Source organism: Pinus tabuliformis, chromosome 1_1 (assembly GCF_031772625.1).
Source record: "Pinus tabuliformis cultivar Carrire ecotype Pingquan chromosome 1_1, CPIR1, whole genome shotgun sequence".
Lineage (NCBI taxonomy): Eukaryota > Viridiplantae > Streptophyta > Pinopsida > Pinales > Pinaceae > Pinus > Pinus tabuliformis.
In genome coordinates, this window is record NC_142297.1 from 839,044,815 (window position 1) to 839,059,610 (window position 14,796).

The 14,796-nt window shown below is 35.9% G+C and overlaps 1 protein-coding gene across 1 annotated transcript; it reads right to left on the minus strand.

Annotated features, from left to right (window-relative positions):
• Positions 1-7,432: 7,432 nt before the first annotated feature.
• LOC149216765 (anamorsin homolog 1-like) lies at positions 7,433-8,857 on the minus strand. Its single transcript, XM_089391275.1, has 4 exons — positions 8,730-8,857; positions 8,419-8,563; positions 7,883-7,965; positions 7,433-7,768 (listed from the first exon to the last, which is right to left on the minus strand). The coding sequence occupies exons 1-4, from the start codon at positions 8,809-8,811 to the stop codon at positions 7,737-7,739; spliced, it is 342 nt and encodes a 113-aa protein (XP_089247401.1). The 5' UTR covers positions 8,812-8,857; the 3' UTR covers positions 7,433-7,736.
• Positions 8,858-14,796: the final 5,939 nt, after the last annotated feature.

Genomic DNA, 14,796 nt, shown 5'->3' on the forward strand with positions numbered 1-14,796 from the left:
TAACAGCTGCAGCCTGCATTAAGCTCTTTCAGATGAAAAAGCATTTTATCGAACGTCAGAAGGCCAACAGGCTGTGAGCAAACATTCCTAGATCTTATAAAGAGACAATCGTCAATTTACCTGGACATGCATTTTAGGTCTATGAAATAGATAAGCATGAATTTATACCGTGGCCTGGAAGCTAACCTTTTCAGATCAGCCTTAAGGAGATGAACATGAATGAACATGAATTTATTTATGAATTTATCAATAAATCAGAAGGAGAGAATACTATAAAAACTTCTTCTGGTACAAGTCCAAACAAAGAAACTACTCTGGTAGAGAAGAGTTGGCCTCACATTGGGTAGAGAAGAGTGAGGAAGCGAATCCGAACAAAGAAACTACTCTTGTATCTTGTTATTGTAATCTAACCTAGTTGATGGAGGAGAGCAAGAAAGGGATGACGATAACAATGGGGGATTTGCTAGAGAGTTGCATATCACCACACCTAGAGATGTTTGTTGTCAATCAGACATTCAGTTCGGCATGCAATTCGGACTCTGTGTGGGACAAGATTCTTCCCCACCTTCTTGCACAGATGGATTCAACTTTAGAAATCTGTTCCAAGAAAGAGTTGTATTTTGCTCTATGTCATCCCAATTGGATCAACGACAAAACCAAGGTAATGCTATATTTCTTTGTCTGAATCTCTTTCAATCTCAAGTATTACAGGGTGGGAAATTATAGATGGGAGAAGTCAAACGTCTTTCAATTTCGCCAAAATAAATGGATAAAATTTACGAATATACAAGAATGCCTATGTGCGTGCATACCCCGGTAAACTCAAATTCTCAGGCTGTGTTATGTGCGTGCATACGCTAGTAATCTCAGATTCTCACGATGCCCTGCTAATATAAACTTTCCCTTGCGTACTCTAGAGGGAAATTTCAACGGCCCAGTTTCAAATGTGATCTACATTATCAATTTAGTATTTCATAATTGGCATGGCCAAACTGTCTATTTTGATTTTCGCAAATTCAATTTCAAAAAACAGTGGCAATGTTCGGACAGAGCTGAGTGATTGCCCAAGCAAAGGGAGAGAATGGACCCGAGCTTCTGAGAATACAAGCAGCGAAAACAAGGGTTCGATTTATCTTTGGAATGGTTCAAACTTTTATACAGTGGAAATTAGGCCAGTTCGTCCAGCAAATCCCTAGGAAGCAAAACAGGACTGAGTGAGTTGATATGGCAAGGAAAGGGAAACAAAGTAGTTGAAAAAGGACCTAACCTGGAAGAAATGATGTTGTGCAGATGTATTCTAAACAACAGCTCCGGAAAGGGAAACAAAGTAGTTGAAAAAGGACCTGACCTGGAAGAAATGATGTTGTGCAGATGTATTCTAAACAACAGCTCCGGCTCACGATTTCCAGCTCCATTCGTGAGATTGTCAAACCAAGTTCCTCTGTCAGTTTGAACACTGCTATACTTTGTGAGATTGTCAAACAGGGTTGTCTGTTTGTCGATGAAGTTTGATCGAAGAAGGCTGCCGGTAAGATCATGGAAGCACGAAAACCGCAGAACAGGGTTTCCAAAGCACAAATTTGTTGATCGTGCATCGCAGAACAGGGGTTTCAAGCCACGAATGTGTGCACCGCAAAACAGGGACCGCATAACTGGGTTTTCGAGAGTGTTGAGCAATAATGCTACCAAACAGGAAGTTCTCGACGCTGTGAATAAACAGAATCAGGACAGATGCTACCAAATGGACGAAAAGCAGGAAAAGCAGGAAGTTCTAAGGTCATGGAAGCACGGAAACCGCAGAACAGGTTTTCCAAAGCACAAATCTGTTGATCGTGCATCGCAGAACAGGGGTTTCAAGCCACGAACGTGTGCACCGCAAAACAGGGACCGCATAACTGGGTTTTCGAGAGTGTTGAGCAATAATGCCACCCAGCAATAATGCTACCAAACAGGAAGTTCTCGGCGCTGTGAATAAACAAAAATCAGGACAGATGCTACCAAACGGACAGAAAGCAGAAAAAGCAGGAAGTTCTCGGCGCTGAGAATAAACAGAAATCACAACAAAGGCCCGCCGAATATGGACGCCAGGTGTCAACCTGAGAACGAAAAGGACGACGAAAGTCTATTTCAAAGGAAGGCCTATCGGCCTAATTAATAATTAATCATTCTTTATGTGTCTAACAATGGATCTAATGGTCAAGAATTGTTTATTGATTACTAAATAATCATTCTTTATGTTTTTTAATAATGTTTTATTTTCGAAACTGTTTTTTAAAATCTGATAGCAAACAAACCCAAACCATTGTTCAATCGTCTCACATCCGACGGTCAACAATAGTTCGGTAACAATAGTACAAAGTGGCTGGGGGTTACTACTATTATTAATAATACAACCCTTGTGTTTAATTATAGAAGCCCTAGATATTATAAACCCAAGCAAATATAATTATAAAACCAAGGTATATAAACCCTTTCATATTTTCTTTAAGACCCTTTTACCTTATAATCACAAGTCTCAACAATGTTTATAATTCTACCACTTCTTCTCATAATTCTAAACAATTCATACAAGCTGCTGCAATTCATACAAGCTGCTGCCATATGGCATTTGGGTGCACCTCTACATCATACCTATCATTAAAATACACTTTTCTTTGCAAATAAGAATAAAAATAGAACACACTCCCACCTGGAAAATAAATTTGGAAGAGTCAATCTGAATGCAACACATTATAGAAGCTTCCACCGTCAACAACGTGGCTTCTTTAAGTTGCTCGAGAAAATATTCCGCTAAACCATTCATTGAAACAGCTTCAAATCTTTCCAAAATGTCTGGAATCACAAGAAGCCCTGCAGATCATATGGACAAATTCACAACGCTATCAGAAGAAAGTGAAATGTAAACGGCATTTCGGTGTGAGGAATTTTTCTAAGAAAAGACGGAATATATTCTATTTCGCCTGATCAAACAAAATAACAATATATCAATGCTTTTTCACATGATAGAATTTTGATCTACAGTATTTTCCACGGTGGATTGGAGTTGAAAAAAAAACCATGGAAAAAGAAAAATGATTCAGTACAGCATGTTTGTATGAAAACTATGACACCCAGGAGTGAAGGCATATTATATGGGTAACTAAGACACCAGGGGTGGAGGGCATATTATAGGGGTTATCTAAAACTGTTCGGGAAAATTCATTGTCATTGGAATCAGATGAAGGAAAAAATTCACAAATGCAGAGATTCGTGGATCCAAACGTTTAAGGTTTTTTTGTCACTTCAAAGGCCCTGAAAATACCTAGAGCATGTCCCCAGAAAAGCTCATTGTCCCCAGAATCCAATCAAGTAAAGAAAATTCACGGATGGTGTAGATTCAAGCCGTTTCAGGAAACTGTAAGGTTCTGAATCATTTCAAAAGCCTCGGAAACCAGTAGAGCATGGAGGAACTATGCCGTAGGAACTCTGACAGGTGAACCCATACCAGGCATCTCAAATTTCTACCCCATGTTTTGCCTTGACCTTGACCAGAAAATAAGCGGTTTAAAATCATTTTTATCATACACAGAACTGGTATATTATATTCAAAACAACCTAGAGAATTTCATTCCGGCCGGAACCTGGGCAAGTAAAAAAATTCACAAAAGCCATACATATAGACCATTCGAGCATTTTTCAAGATACTGGATCGTTTCAGAAACCAAAAACCCTGGAAAACTCTGGCAATTGCAGAAATTAAACCCTTGGAACTCTGAAATGTAGATCTATACAGTTATTAATAAGATACTGGAAATTTTCATTGTGCCCATAACATGGAGAAGTAAAAAAATCCACAGAAATCATACATGCAGGCCATTCGAGGATTTTTCAAGGTACTGGGTCGTTTCAGAAATAAAAACCCCTCAAAACCTCTGGCACTTGGAGAAGCTATATATACCCTTGGAACTATGACATGTAGACCTATATTATAAAATTTGATTAAAAAAAAGCAAAAACAAGGGAAATTTCTTTTTAACCTCAGCTCGTCTAAATAGTCTTTAAATTTACATACAAATCTTCAATTTCTTTTTGCCCTCGTGTATTCTGTATCACATGGACATTGTGGATGTAATTTAATACAATCTCTGAAAAATATGACATTTTCTTTCTCAGAAATAATTTCACATTCAACAAATATGATTTCGATTCGCCTACCTTTTGATGAGTTTCAGAGATGAAATAGATGGTGGAATTGGTGAAAGGTCAGAACAGCGCCTCCTGTAGCAACTATTGGAGAAGCAAAGTCGGTGTGATTATGGGCACTATCTAGGCTGAAACGTGTAGTAGGAATTTGCAGATTTATTTTAATGAGTAAGTGACAGAGCAGTCAGTACTCAAATTGCTCTGCAACTCGGCCAAACTATTCTGCAATCATCTCTAAAATTACCAACAAGCTGTTGGATCAAACCGGGTGGTTACTTAACAAAAACCGTAGAAACCGACAAAGCCGTTAACAAAAAACCGTAGAACCGATAAAGCCGTTAACAAAAACCTAGAAACCGATAAAGCCGTCTAAACTTCGGTATTCCATAACTTTATCCCACTTCTCTTTAATAAAATAAAATCATGCGTGTCAAATAAGGGTAGTCTTAAATGAAATCATGAGCCTTAAATAAGGGTAGTCTTAGTGATTGTGGTGGTTTTTTAACCCTTTTTATTTTATTTTTTAAAATGATATATTTGGGTTAATGATAGGCTTGATTTATATTAATTAGATTTACAAAATATATAATTTAGAAGAAGAAAAAAATATTTGATAAAAGACTATTCAGCTATTATTAAAATATTCTATTTCAAAACAAAGATATAAAATTTCACCACAAAAATAAAACCACTAATAAACTAGCAATTGTCCCAAAAGGTACAAAGAGAGGCCGATAGGATTATTAAATCAGAATTGTTGAATTTTTCTAGAAGAGATGTTGGTTCAAGCCTAACGAATGAGCAATTTGAGTTGGCTAAAGGCTTTCTAATTGTTTTTTATTATGGTAAAATTATATTGATAATTCATTGGTTTTACTTTACTTTCAAAAGCTTTAAGGAATTTGAAAAGCAAGTATAGAATTGCTTTGTGGGATTTGATCCCAAAATCATTGCTTTGTAAATACATACTCAATGAAATGTTAATTGGTTGAAACCCTGCAAATGTTTGATATAAGAAAGTAAGCCGAAAAAGTTGAAAGGCTTAATTGGTTTGTGGAAAACCTTGTTTTGTTGGCCTAGATCATTGTGCAATTACTTTTCTTTAGATGTTTTGTTTATATCTATATTACAAAGAACACATTGAATGTCTTATTTCATTTTAGAGTAAGTTAATTACCCAAAATCAAAAAACCTCTATAGATGGCCAAGCATATACGAAGCTTGCTAGTGACCAAGGCAATAACCACCATGACTATCCCCTACCAATATATTTCATTGAAAACCATAATTGTATATTGCCTTTAGAAAGTCAAAACATAATATTACAAAACATATTGATATATTGCTATTAAAAAGTTGATTCCATTAGAAACCATGATATTATCGGATGCCTCGGATCCATCAAGACTGAGGCTGAATTTGTTGATCGTAAGGGTTGTATTCCACAGCCTCCAACCCACAACGTTGACAGCTGAGTCAACAGTCCCAACGAATTGGGCCAAGATTTCAATTCTGCGCAATCACAAACCCACAACTTCTTCAAGCTGCTCAAGTGACCTAGAGAACAGGGCAGCATTTCCAACGAAGCATTTCCCAAAGAAAATTCTTCCAAACTGCTTAGGTTTCCAATATCCTAACAATTATTTTTATGTAATTCTGAATTTTCTAATTTTTTTAATATAATTATCTGATCATTAACTTGCAATTTCTAAATATGTTCACATAATTTTCAATTACTAAAATGATTAATTTGTCAATCAAGTGAATTACAAAAATCTACTTTTTAATCCAAAAGGATTTCTTATTGATATTGAAAAGTTTTAAAACAAAACTAATGCATTGCTTATTATGCCCTTTGGTTATTAACTTATTCTTTGTAAAACCAAAATGATCATTGATAACCCTACCCCTACTAATAAATTTGAGAAGATTGGTTATGCTTTGTATGACCAAAATGATAACCCTACTAATAAATTTGAGAAGATAGGTTATGCTTTGTAAGACCAAAATGATAACTCCACTAATAAATTTGAGAAGGATGAGTAGCAGAACATTGAAATGAGTCAATCCGTAAGTTGTAACAAAAGGATTTAGGATTTCCAACCTGCCTAAAACGTTGGGAAGCCTAAACAACGTTCAACCCGGTTAAGAGGCTCGAAGCCTAGACAAGTTTAGTCAAACCCGTAAGGGTAAAATGACCCTATACACTGAACAAGGGTGTTAACACCCATGTTGGGGAAGAGGCAAAATGAAGCAGTCTCCAGGTCCTCCCTCATGACACATGATGTAATCTAATTATTTTGCAAACTAATATAAGATGTATTCTCTTTCTAGAAATGGAAAATAAACAGATCAAAAGAACAAATCCGGTTGAGAAGATTGGTTATGCTTTGTATGACCAAAATGATAACCCTACTAATAAATTTGAGAAGATAGGTTATGCTTTGTAAGACCAAAATGATAACTCCACTAATAAATTTGAGAAGGACGAGCAGCAGAACATTGAAACGAGTCATCCGTAAGTTGTAACAAAAGGATTTAGGATTTCCAACCTGCCTAAAACGTTGGGAAGCCTAAACAAAGTTCAAAGCCTAAACAAAGTTCAACCCAGTTAAGAGGCTGGAAGCCTAGACAAGTTTAGTCAAACCCATAAGGGTAAAATGACCCTATACACTGAACAAGGGTGTTAACACCCATGCTGGGGAAGAGGCAAAATGAAGCAGTCTCCAGGTCCTCCCTCATGACACATGATGTAATCTACTTATTTTGCAAAGTAATATAAGATGTATTCTCTTGCTAGAAATGGAAAATAAACCGATCAAAAGAACAAATCCGGTCTAACTTCATTTGTAAAAGCTACAGTCCTTAAAGGTGTCTCTGCAAGAAAGATATCATGGGATACAATTCACATTTAGGGCAGGGAGAGTCAATTTGTGATTCTATTCAACTTCAACCAAATGGAAGGCAAAAGAAAACCGATCTGGAAACCAATTTATCATCCTTTTGAGAGCTTTCCCCAAATGAATGGTCATGAAAGATTTGCCCAAATGAATGGTTGGGAATGTCTTCAATTAGGTCGATTACTTCTTAACAAATCGTGCGTATAGTTAATACAATAGCCCTTACGTGACTGTTGTAATTGAAAAATCAGCATAAGAAAAGAGCTGGCCAAGCAAATCAAACTTAAACTAAATTTGATAAACAAATATTAAGTACTTTACTCATTTCCTTCAAGGAAGCAATCTTGGGATGCTATAAACATTCCTTCCCTGGCCAGATTCATCATTTCATATGTCATATATAATAGATACAAAAGTAGATAGGTAACACTAACAGTCCTAATAACGCCAGCAATAGTTGTGATTCTCATACACTATATTATAATTTATACCTAGAAATAAGGCTGCACCATTGCTTAATTTAAGCACTCAATGGTTGAAGGGAAATTACATTAGAAATGCTTAAAGGTAAGCAACCCATCACTTGGATGGCACGGAATGATTGAGGGTTTATGACTAATTGTTAACTCTTCAAAGCACTACTTTGCTCACATATCAACAGTCAAGAGTGTGCCAGGAAGAGATACCTGCAATTTTTGTAAAAGCATTTTAGTCAAATGGAGGAATTGATATGTCAGAACAAACTTGTTAAAAATAGAAGGCGCAATAGATGGAAAACAATATGTATGTGGTATATATACCTTTTAAGTTTTCCCCAAGTTTGAAAGGAGATAAGTCCTTTGTAGGGGCAACTACTGCACCTGAATGCATCCCCGAGTCCACACTAACAAAATCAAGACATCCATTATATCAGAAAAATGAGCAAATATTATATTACATTTTGATTCCTACAGTATGTGACCTTGTTCACAGTTTGGAATATAAAATAGGGTAACTGTAATATAGTATACGCTGCAGATCCCAGCAGCCAAGATTCTCCTTCAAAGATGGAGATGGAAACTCAAGTTTTCATTAAAAAACACAGCTGTGTATATTAAGAGAGAGACCTAAAGGAAGTTTGTTCAATCAAAAGTTTAACAGATATCAACGCAGCATTCTGTTCTTTTATACAGAACAATTATACTCGTAAACAGTAACTAAAAGAACAAACTAGAAATACCACAATGGTAAAAAGGTTATATAAATTGGCAACCTTTCTCCACAAAATAGGGATGGCAATTTGCAAATACTTCTTCCCGAGAAAGAAATGAAATAAGAGCAAAAGATTAAAAAGAACCAGCATACATTTCCACACGCAGATTGTGGGTTATTCAACTGTTCTGCAGTCAGGCCCAACTTCGTCTGTTTCTCTTCCAACTCAGCTCGGCCACAGGTACAATTTTTGCAGGCTTTTCTTTTCGTACTAACTTCATAGTCATTGGCTGCACAACAAAACAAATTACAAAATATGGATTGAAAGAATAGATGGGAAAAGTGACCAAGCTGATCAAGTTTGTAACGTTATTAAAGAGGATTCTATCATATATATTCCTTTCCAATGGATAAACTGCAAACCAACATTAACAGCCACCAGCCCCTGTTACTAACCAGAGGGCAATGAAGATCTTTTCGAATCCTCTTCAGAAAGAAGGCTTTCTTCATCTATCAGATCCTCCAAATCATCATTCATGTCTAGCTTTACGCCCAACGGGTCAGATTTAGGCAAACGCTCTTGTTTCTGCCCAGCTTTATTTTTTAGGGAAAACGATGATCCAGTTTCCCAAGTGGCTTTTGTGCTCTCAACTACAATGAGGAATGCATGAAAGGGAACAACTGTCAAAGATATGGCTATAACTATCACAAATTCCAAATGCACACAAAATCATGCAAGGATATTCTGGATCTAACTGTTCCAATGTTTGTCTTAATAACAGGAAAAACTAAAACTCATAAATGAGATAGACTACCCAGCAGACCGATTTTACTCTACAGAAGAAGTATTTATCAGAAATTGTTAAACTAAAGGAAAAAGTAAACCACCCCTTGGGGATTATCAACTAAAGATCCTTCTAAGCAGTTATATTTCATTCAAAAATCTATTTAGCATGTTTTACAAAGAGGCACACATATTGTACTGTAATCACAATACTGGAAATATTAAATAACAATTATCTATCTTAAGATAAACAGAATATAAGCAATATAGTTTTCGCCTTGAGTCGGAACTACAATAAACAGTGAACTTACTACCATATAAACAAGAGGAATGGCATGCCCAACATGCAAGATTTAATTGCAGGACTGTTTCAAACCAAGTGTTTAGCCATAAAATACCAAAATGCATATATGTATCCTACAAGTAACCTATGCAACCAACAGTACAGGAAAAGGATAACATCAAACCTATTTACTAATTACATTCTCGGCAATAGAAAACTCAGTGGAGAATATAACCACTGTAAATTATGAAGAGAAATTTTAACACTGTAATTCCATGAATTACATAAATGGATCTTAACAAAAACGAAAACAAAACAACTGACTTTGGTTCCGGCTAGAGCTAAAATGCTCAACATCCATAATAATTTAAAAACCCTCAAGTCAACAGAGAAAAGACGCTCTTCTCGAACAACCATAACATAATTTAATAATAATATAAACAAGAGGAATGGCATGCCCAACATGCAAGATTTAATTGCATGACTGTTTCAAACCAAGTGTTTAGCCATAAAATACCAAAATGCATATATGTATCCTACAAGTAACCTGTGCAACCAACAGTACAGGAAAAGGATAACGTCAAACCTATTTACTAATTACATTCTCGGCAATAGAAAACTCAGTGGAGAATATAACCACTGTAAATTATGAAGAGAAATTTTAACACTGTAATTCCATGAATTACATAAATGGATCTTAACAAAAACGAAAACAAAACAACTGACTTTGGTTCCGGCTAGAGCTAAAATGCTCAACATCCATAATAATTTAAAAACCCTCAAGTCGACAGAGAAAAGACGCTCTTCTCGAACAACCATAACATAATTTAATAATAAGTAAGCTTAGAGGAAACATAGCCACAAGAATGACCTGGTTCACTTCCGGGGTAAGGAGAAATTGTTGCCGCCACGGTTGCACTGTGGAAGCCATCGACAGTATAGACCTGTAGCTTTCCCCTGCAAAGAAGGGGAAAAGTAAGTTGTATACGATGATGAGCATGCAAAACAAAAGACCTATGATAACAGAAACATCATATATTCAACAAGGGCCTTACCTGCGAGGGTTACCGTGTAGTGGGCGATAATGTTGAAAAACTTTCCAGGAAGACCTTACGGTTCTGTTGACTGAACCTAAGATCCAAGTGAAATTGGGAAAGATTTATCCAAGACAGATAAACAAAATTCCTGGTGAAAACCTCAGAGAGAGGATTTGTAACACTGAAGGAGGGTTTGCAACGGCTTCTAAGTCCGAGGAGGAAAAAGATACCTGTGGTGTGCTAGTGTAGGTTTCACCTCGAGCACCAGAAGAGCGAGGTTGCAGAACGCCAACGGCCAAGGAAGAAATGAGAGGCATGTTTCGGAGTTGGGGAGAGGTGCAGGGATCTCTTGAAAGGTGCAGGGATCGACCCTGGCAAGCGTAACAGGAAGAGCGAAATGTCAAAACTGAGAGTTCATATGCGCCATTACTACTGGAGCTTATGAATGCTGAAGCTTCCGAACAAAACGTCACGAATTTCTCAAACTCCAACTAAAAATTAAGTAACCGCAGAACCGCCTTCATGAATATCCATGAATACACGACGAGCGACGAGCAAGGAGGGCATATTCCCCGCATAGCCAACATATGACCGCTCGCTTTCAGAATTATGCGGATAAAGGTTTGGGGGGTTAGAGGGTTTATACCCGCTCTATGTCAAACGCCAGGTGTCAGCCTGAGAAACAAAGGGACGACGAAAGTCCCTTTCAAAGGAAGGCCTATCGGCCTAAATATTGTATTGTTGAAAGCCATACAAAAAATTAAGAAATATGATTTAACTAATATTATTTATATTAACATATATGCACTTTAATATATATGTGTGTTTTATTTTTTATTAATATATATACTTTTTTGTAATTAAAATTATTATGTTTTTAATATAATAATAAGTCATGTTAAATTGAAAATATAGAGAAAAAATTAAAAGTTGTGGAAACGGAAATATTAGAAAAATGAATTAAAGCAAAAAAAAAACAAGTGACTAATAGAAATGGAAATTACAAAATAGCTCATAATAAGACCTCAACCAATCATCTTACAAATAAATAAATTTAAATAATAAAAACTGAATTCCCAATGTTAAATTATGGATAAATGGTAGAATTTTTTTGTCAAACACAAACTAATAATGCAGCAAAATTGAATGTGTAATACCATCCCCACCTTCCAAATAAATAAATTTAAATAATAAAAATTGAATTCCCAATCTTAAATTATGGATAAACCATAGAATTTTTTTGTCAAAGACAAACTAATAATGCAACGAAATTGAATGTGTAATACCATCATGTATAATACCATCCCCGAGGCAAGTATAATAAAAGTAAAAATGACTAGTATTACCTAATATGACTAAAAAGAGACAAGTTTTTTTGTCAAAGACATGAATGTGTAATGCCATCCCTAGGGCAAGTATAATAAAAATAAAAATGACTAGTATTACCTAATATGACTAAAAAGAGACCAGTTAAAATAATTTTATATTTTTAAGTATTATTAAATTTTGTTTATTAAATTATTGATGAAATTGTAACATTATATTATTAAATTTGTATTTTTAGTGTTTTTCAAGACATTTAAATTTTGGTTGTTAAATTATTGATAAAATTGTAATATTATATTATTAAATTTGTATTTTAAGTGTTTTTTAGTATGATTTTGACGAAATCTAACTAAATTATTTGGAAATCTAGGTTACAATTGTCAAGTTTTAGAATTTTAGGTGCTCCAAGGGTTCTTGAGGGTGGTCAACTCATTTCCACCATTAAAAAAAAAAAATACAAACACTCATATTTTCAGATTTTTGAATTCCAACTAAATTTGTAGTCCAACATAAATTGTGGCCTGGGTAGGTAAGTCATTTTCTTTATATAGTGGGAAAAATTATGATAATTAAGTTGTCAAAACAACAATGGGGACAATCATCATTGTATGTTATCCCCTCATATAGGTTGACTCATCGCTATTATTCAGAGAAAACCACACCACCTGCTGTGGTCCCTAAGGGGGCAAGCTTAACTCTTGCTAGATCCCTCGAGGTTGGTGCCATTAACCTATTTCCTTATGCCTAGAAAGACGATCTCTTAGCAACAATTTTAGAGTTATATATATATATATATATATAAAGATTGTAAAATTTGTCATTTGAAAATATAATTTCAAAAATAACCAAGAGGGTTCAAATCTGTCTCTTGAGGTGCAAACATTTTTTACAATGAAAAGATCCAGAATTAAGATGGATCTTCGTTGCTTTAATTATCAGCCTTTAAATAGGCCACATTAGAGAATAATACCATAGAAAAAAACTATGGTTTAGAGAATTTTATTTATTTTTTTAATTGAATCAAAATGTTAAACATTACAACATCTCTACCATACTAAACAATAATTTGGCACATATTTTTTTGTAATTTAAATAAAATATATATGTGTTTGAGTATTTTTAAGATAAATCATATAAAAATTTGGAAACTTTTTTTTTTAATTTTCTTTAAATATCATTAAATTTTTAAACAATTATGGTGATCCTCCTGTTACCAAGTAGAACACTGATTTCACACCCTGTCAGAACTGCGCAATCCTCAAGGAACCTTCCCTTGACTACATGTATGAGTTTTCTTCATAGGAAAACACATGCAACTAATAGTACACTATCCTTGACATTTAGCTCAACTGGGTCTTCCTCAGAATAGATGATGAGCCCCAAATTTGGTAACATTTTGGGCTCATTTGGCCTACTTACCCTTGCTCAACCCTTCATTTTTCATCACTTATGCATCATTTTTTAGTATATTCATGTTATTTGTAGGAAGGAGGGCAGTCACTATTCCTAGGTGGCTAATACATGTTTATTTCAGGTTTTTTTTTTACATTAAATGGAGCAAAACCACGCAGAGGAAGGCAAGGAGACAGCCAAGGTGGCATTGCGGTTTTGTAGGAAGGTTGTCCACAACCTTGAATGACCTTCCTCGTGATCTCCACCTCAACTCCGAGCTCCAACAGCTATCACCACCGAGCTAGAAGGCAGACAACGGATTCTAAGGGAACAACAGTTTACTTTTAGTTGGTTAGCCAAGCCCCACTAATTTAGGAGGCCAACTTGGCCCTCATAATGTATAAATATTGAGGTTGTAGCCTTCGATAAAAGACTTTTGAACCTTTGTTGCAGATTCTGAATTACGAGCTATAGCTCTGTTTTGCTTTTTGTAAGCCATTTTTGGCATGTTGTTAGACTTATGACTATGATCTTTTAATAAAAGGCAGGCAGATTCGAGTTCAATTCTGAGTTCTTAGAGGAGCTATAGCTCTCAGGGTTGGGCCCAACCTGAGAGCAATAAGCCTCCTTTCTTTGTATTGTTACTTTTCTTTCTTTCAGCATTATATTTCTTTTCCTTTACATGCACTTGGAAACACAGTTTGCTGATTCAGATTTCTTGGTGTGGTTACATAGGTTAGTGTTATGAACAAAATTACTTGAGTAGTTTAGATTAGAGTAAGAGGATTGGAGTTAATCAGAGTTCCAAAAAAGGTTGAATGCACACTCACTTTCACCTCTGTTTGGGGACCGGAAGTGCAGACCGTGCCAACTACCAAAAACATTGTTTTACATATTCATGCAAGTCTTGAGGTAATGTTTTCGGTTGTAGAAGTGTCCATGCATTTAGATCTTGTGGAATAACTCTTTGTTTCAGCACCATGCACGATTTCCCTTTAAACTACATTGTTGTTCTTTGGTTTTTAATAAAACAGTTAGAGTAGGTTGATGACATTTCGGTTATACGCAAGACAGGGGTGATTTGTTTCATTTACACTGCGCAGCACCACTCTATCATTCCCTTATCCTTCTCAGTCGTGCCTAGGCCATCTAATCATCTCCCAGTTAGATCATTTGCCTCCCAACTCTTCTATCATCCACGTTGTTTTATCTTTTCGGCCTTCCATTGCCTCTATCCTCCTCTAGACCAACCAGCTTTACACACCCCCTCTCCATCTCATCTCTCTGTCCATAAGCCATCACAAGCTCCCCTCCTACCTCCTTGACCATCCCTATAGCCTCTCCCACTCATCCATCACCCAAAACTCTGATTGCAGAACATCCTGTAGAAATTAGCAGACTTCCTGTAGAAATCCTGAACTTCCTGTAGAATCCCATGCAGACATCCTGTAGAAGCTTGCAAACACGGTTGCCAGGCATCTGAACTTTGTGAACTCTTGTGGAATGATGTTAGGGATCCCTTAGACCCTCTTAGAGTCCTCCTGGCCTTTTTCAAGCCTTCCTCCCCTTGATCTACCCCTGCACAGTCAAGACCCAGTAAGACGCACAGTCATAATAACTCCCACAACTTGAGCAAAAATACAAAAACATGTTCTCTTCAGATGAAAGTAGTTTAGACACATGCATCTCATCTCAATAGAA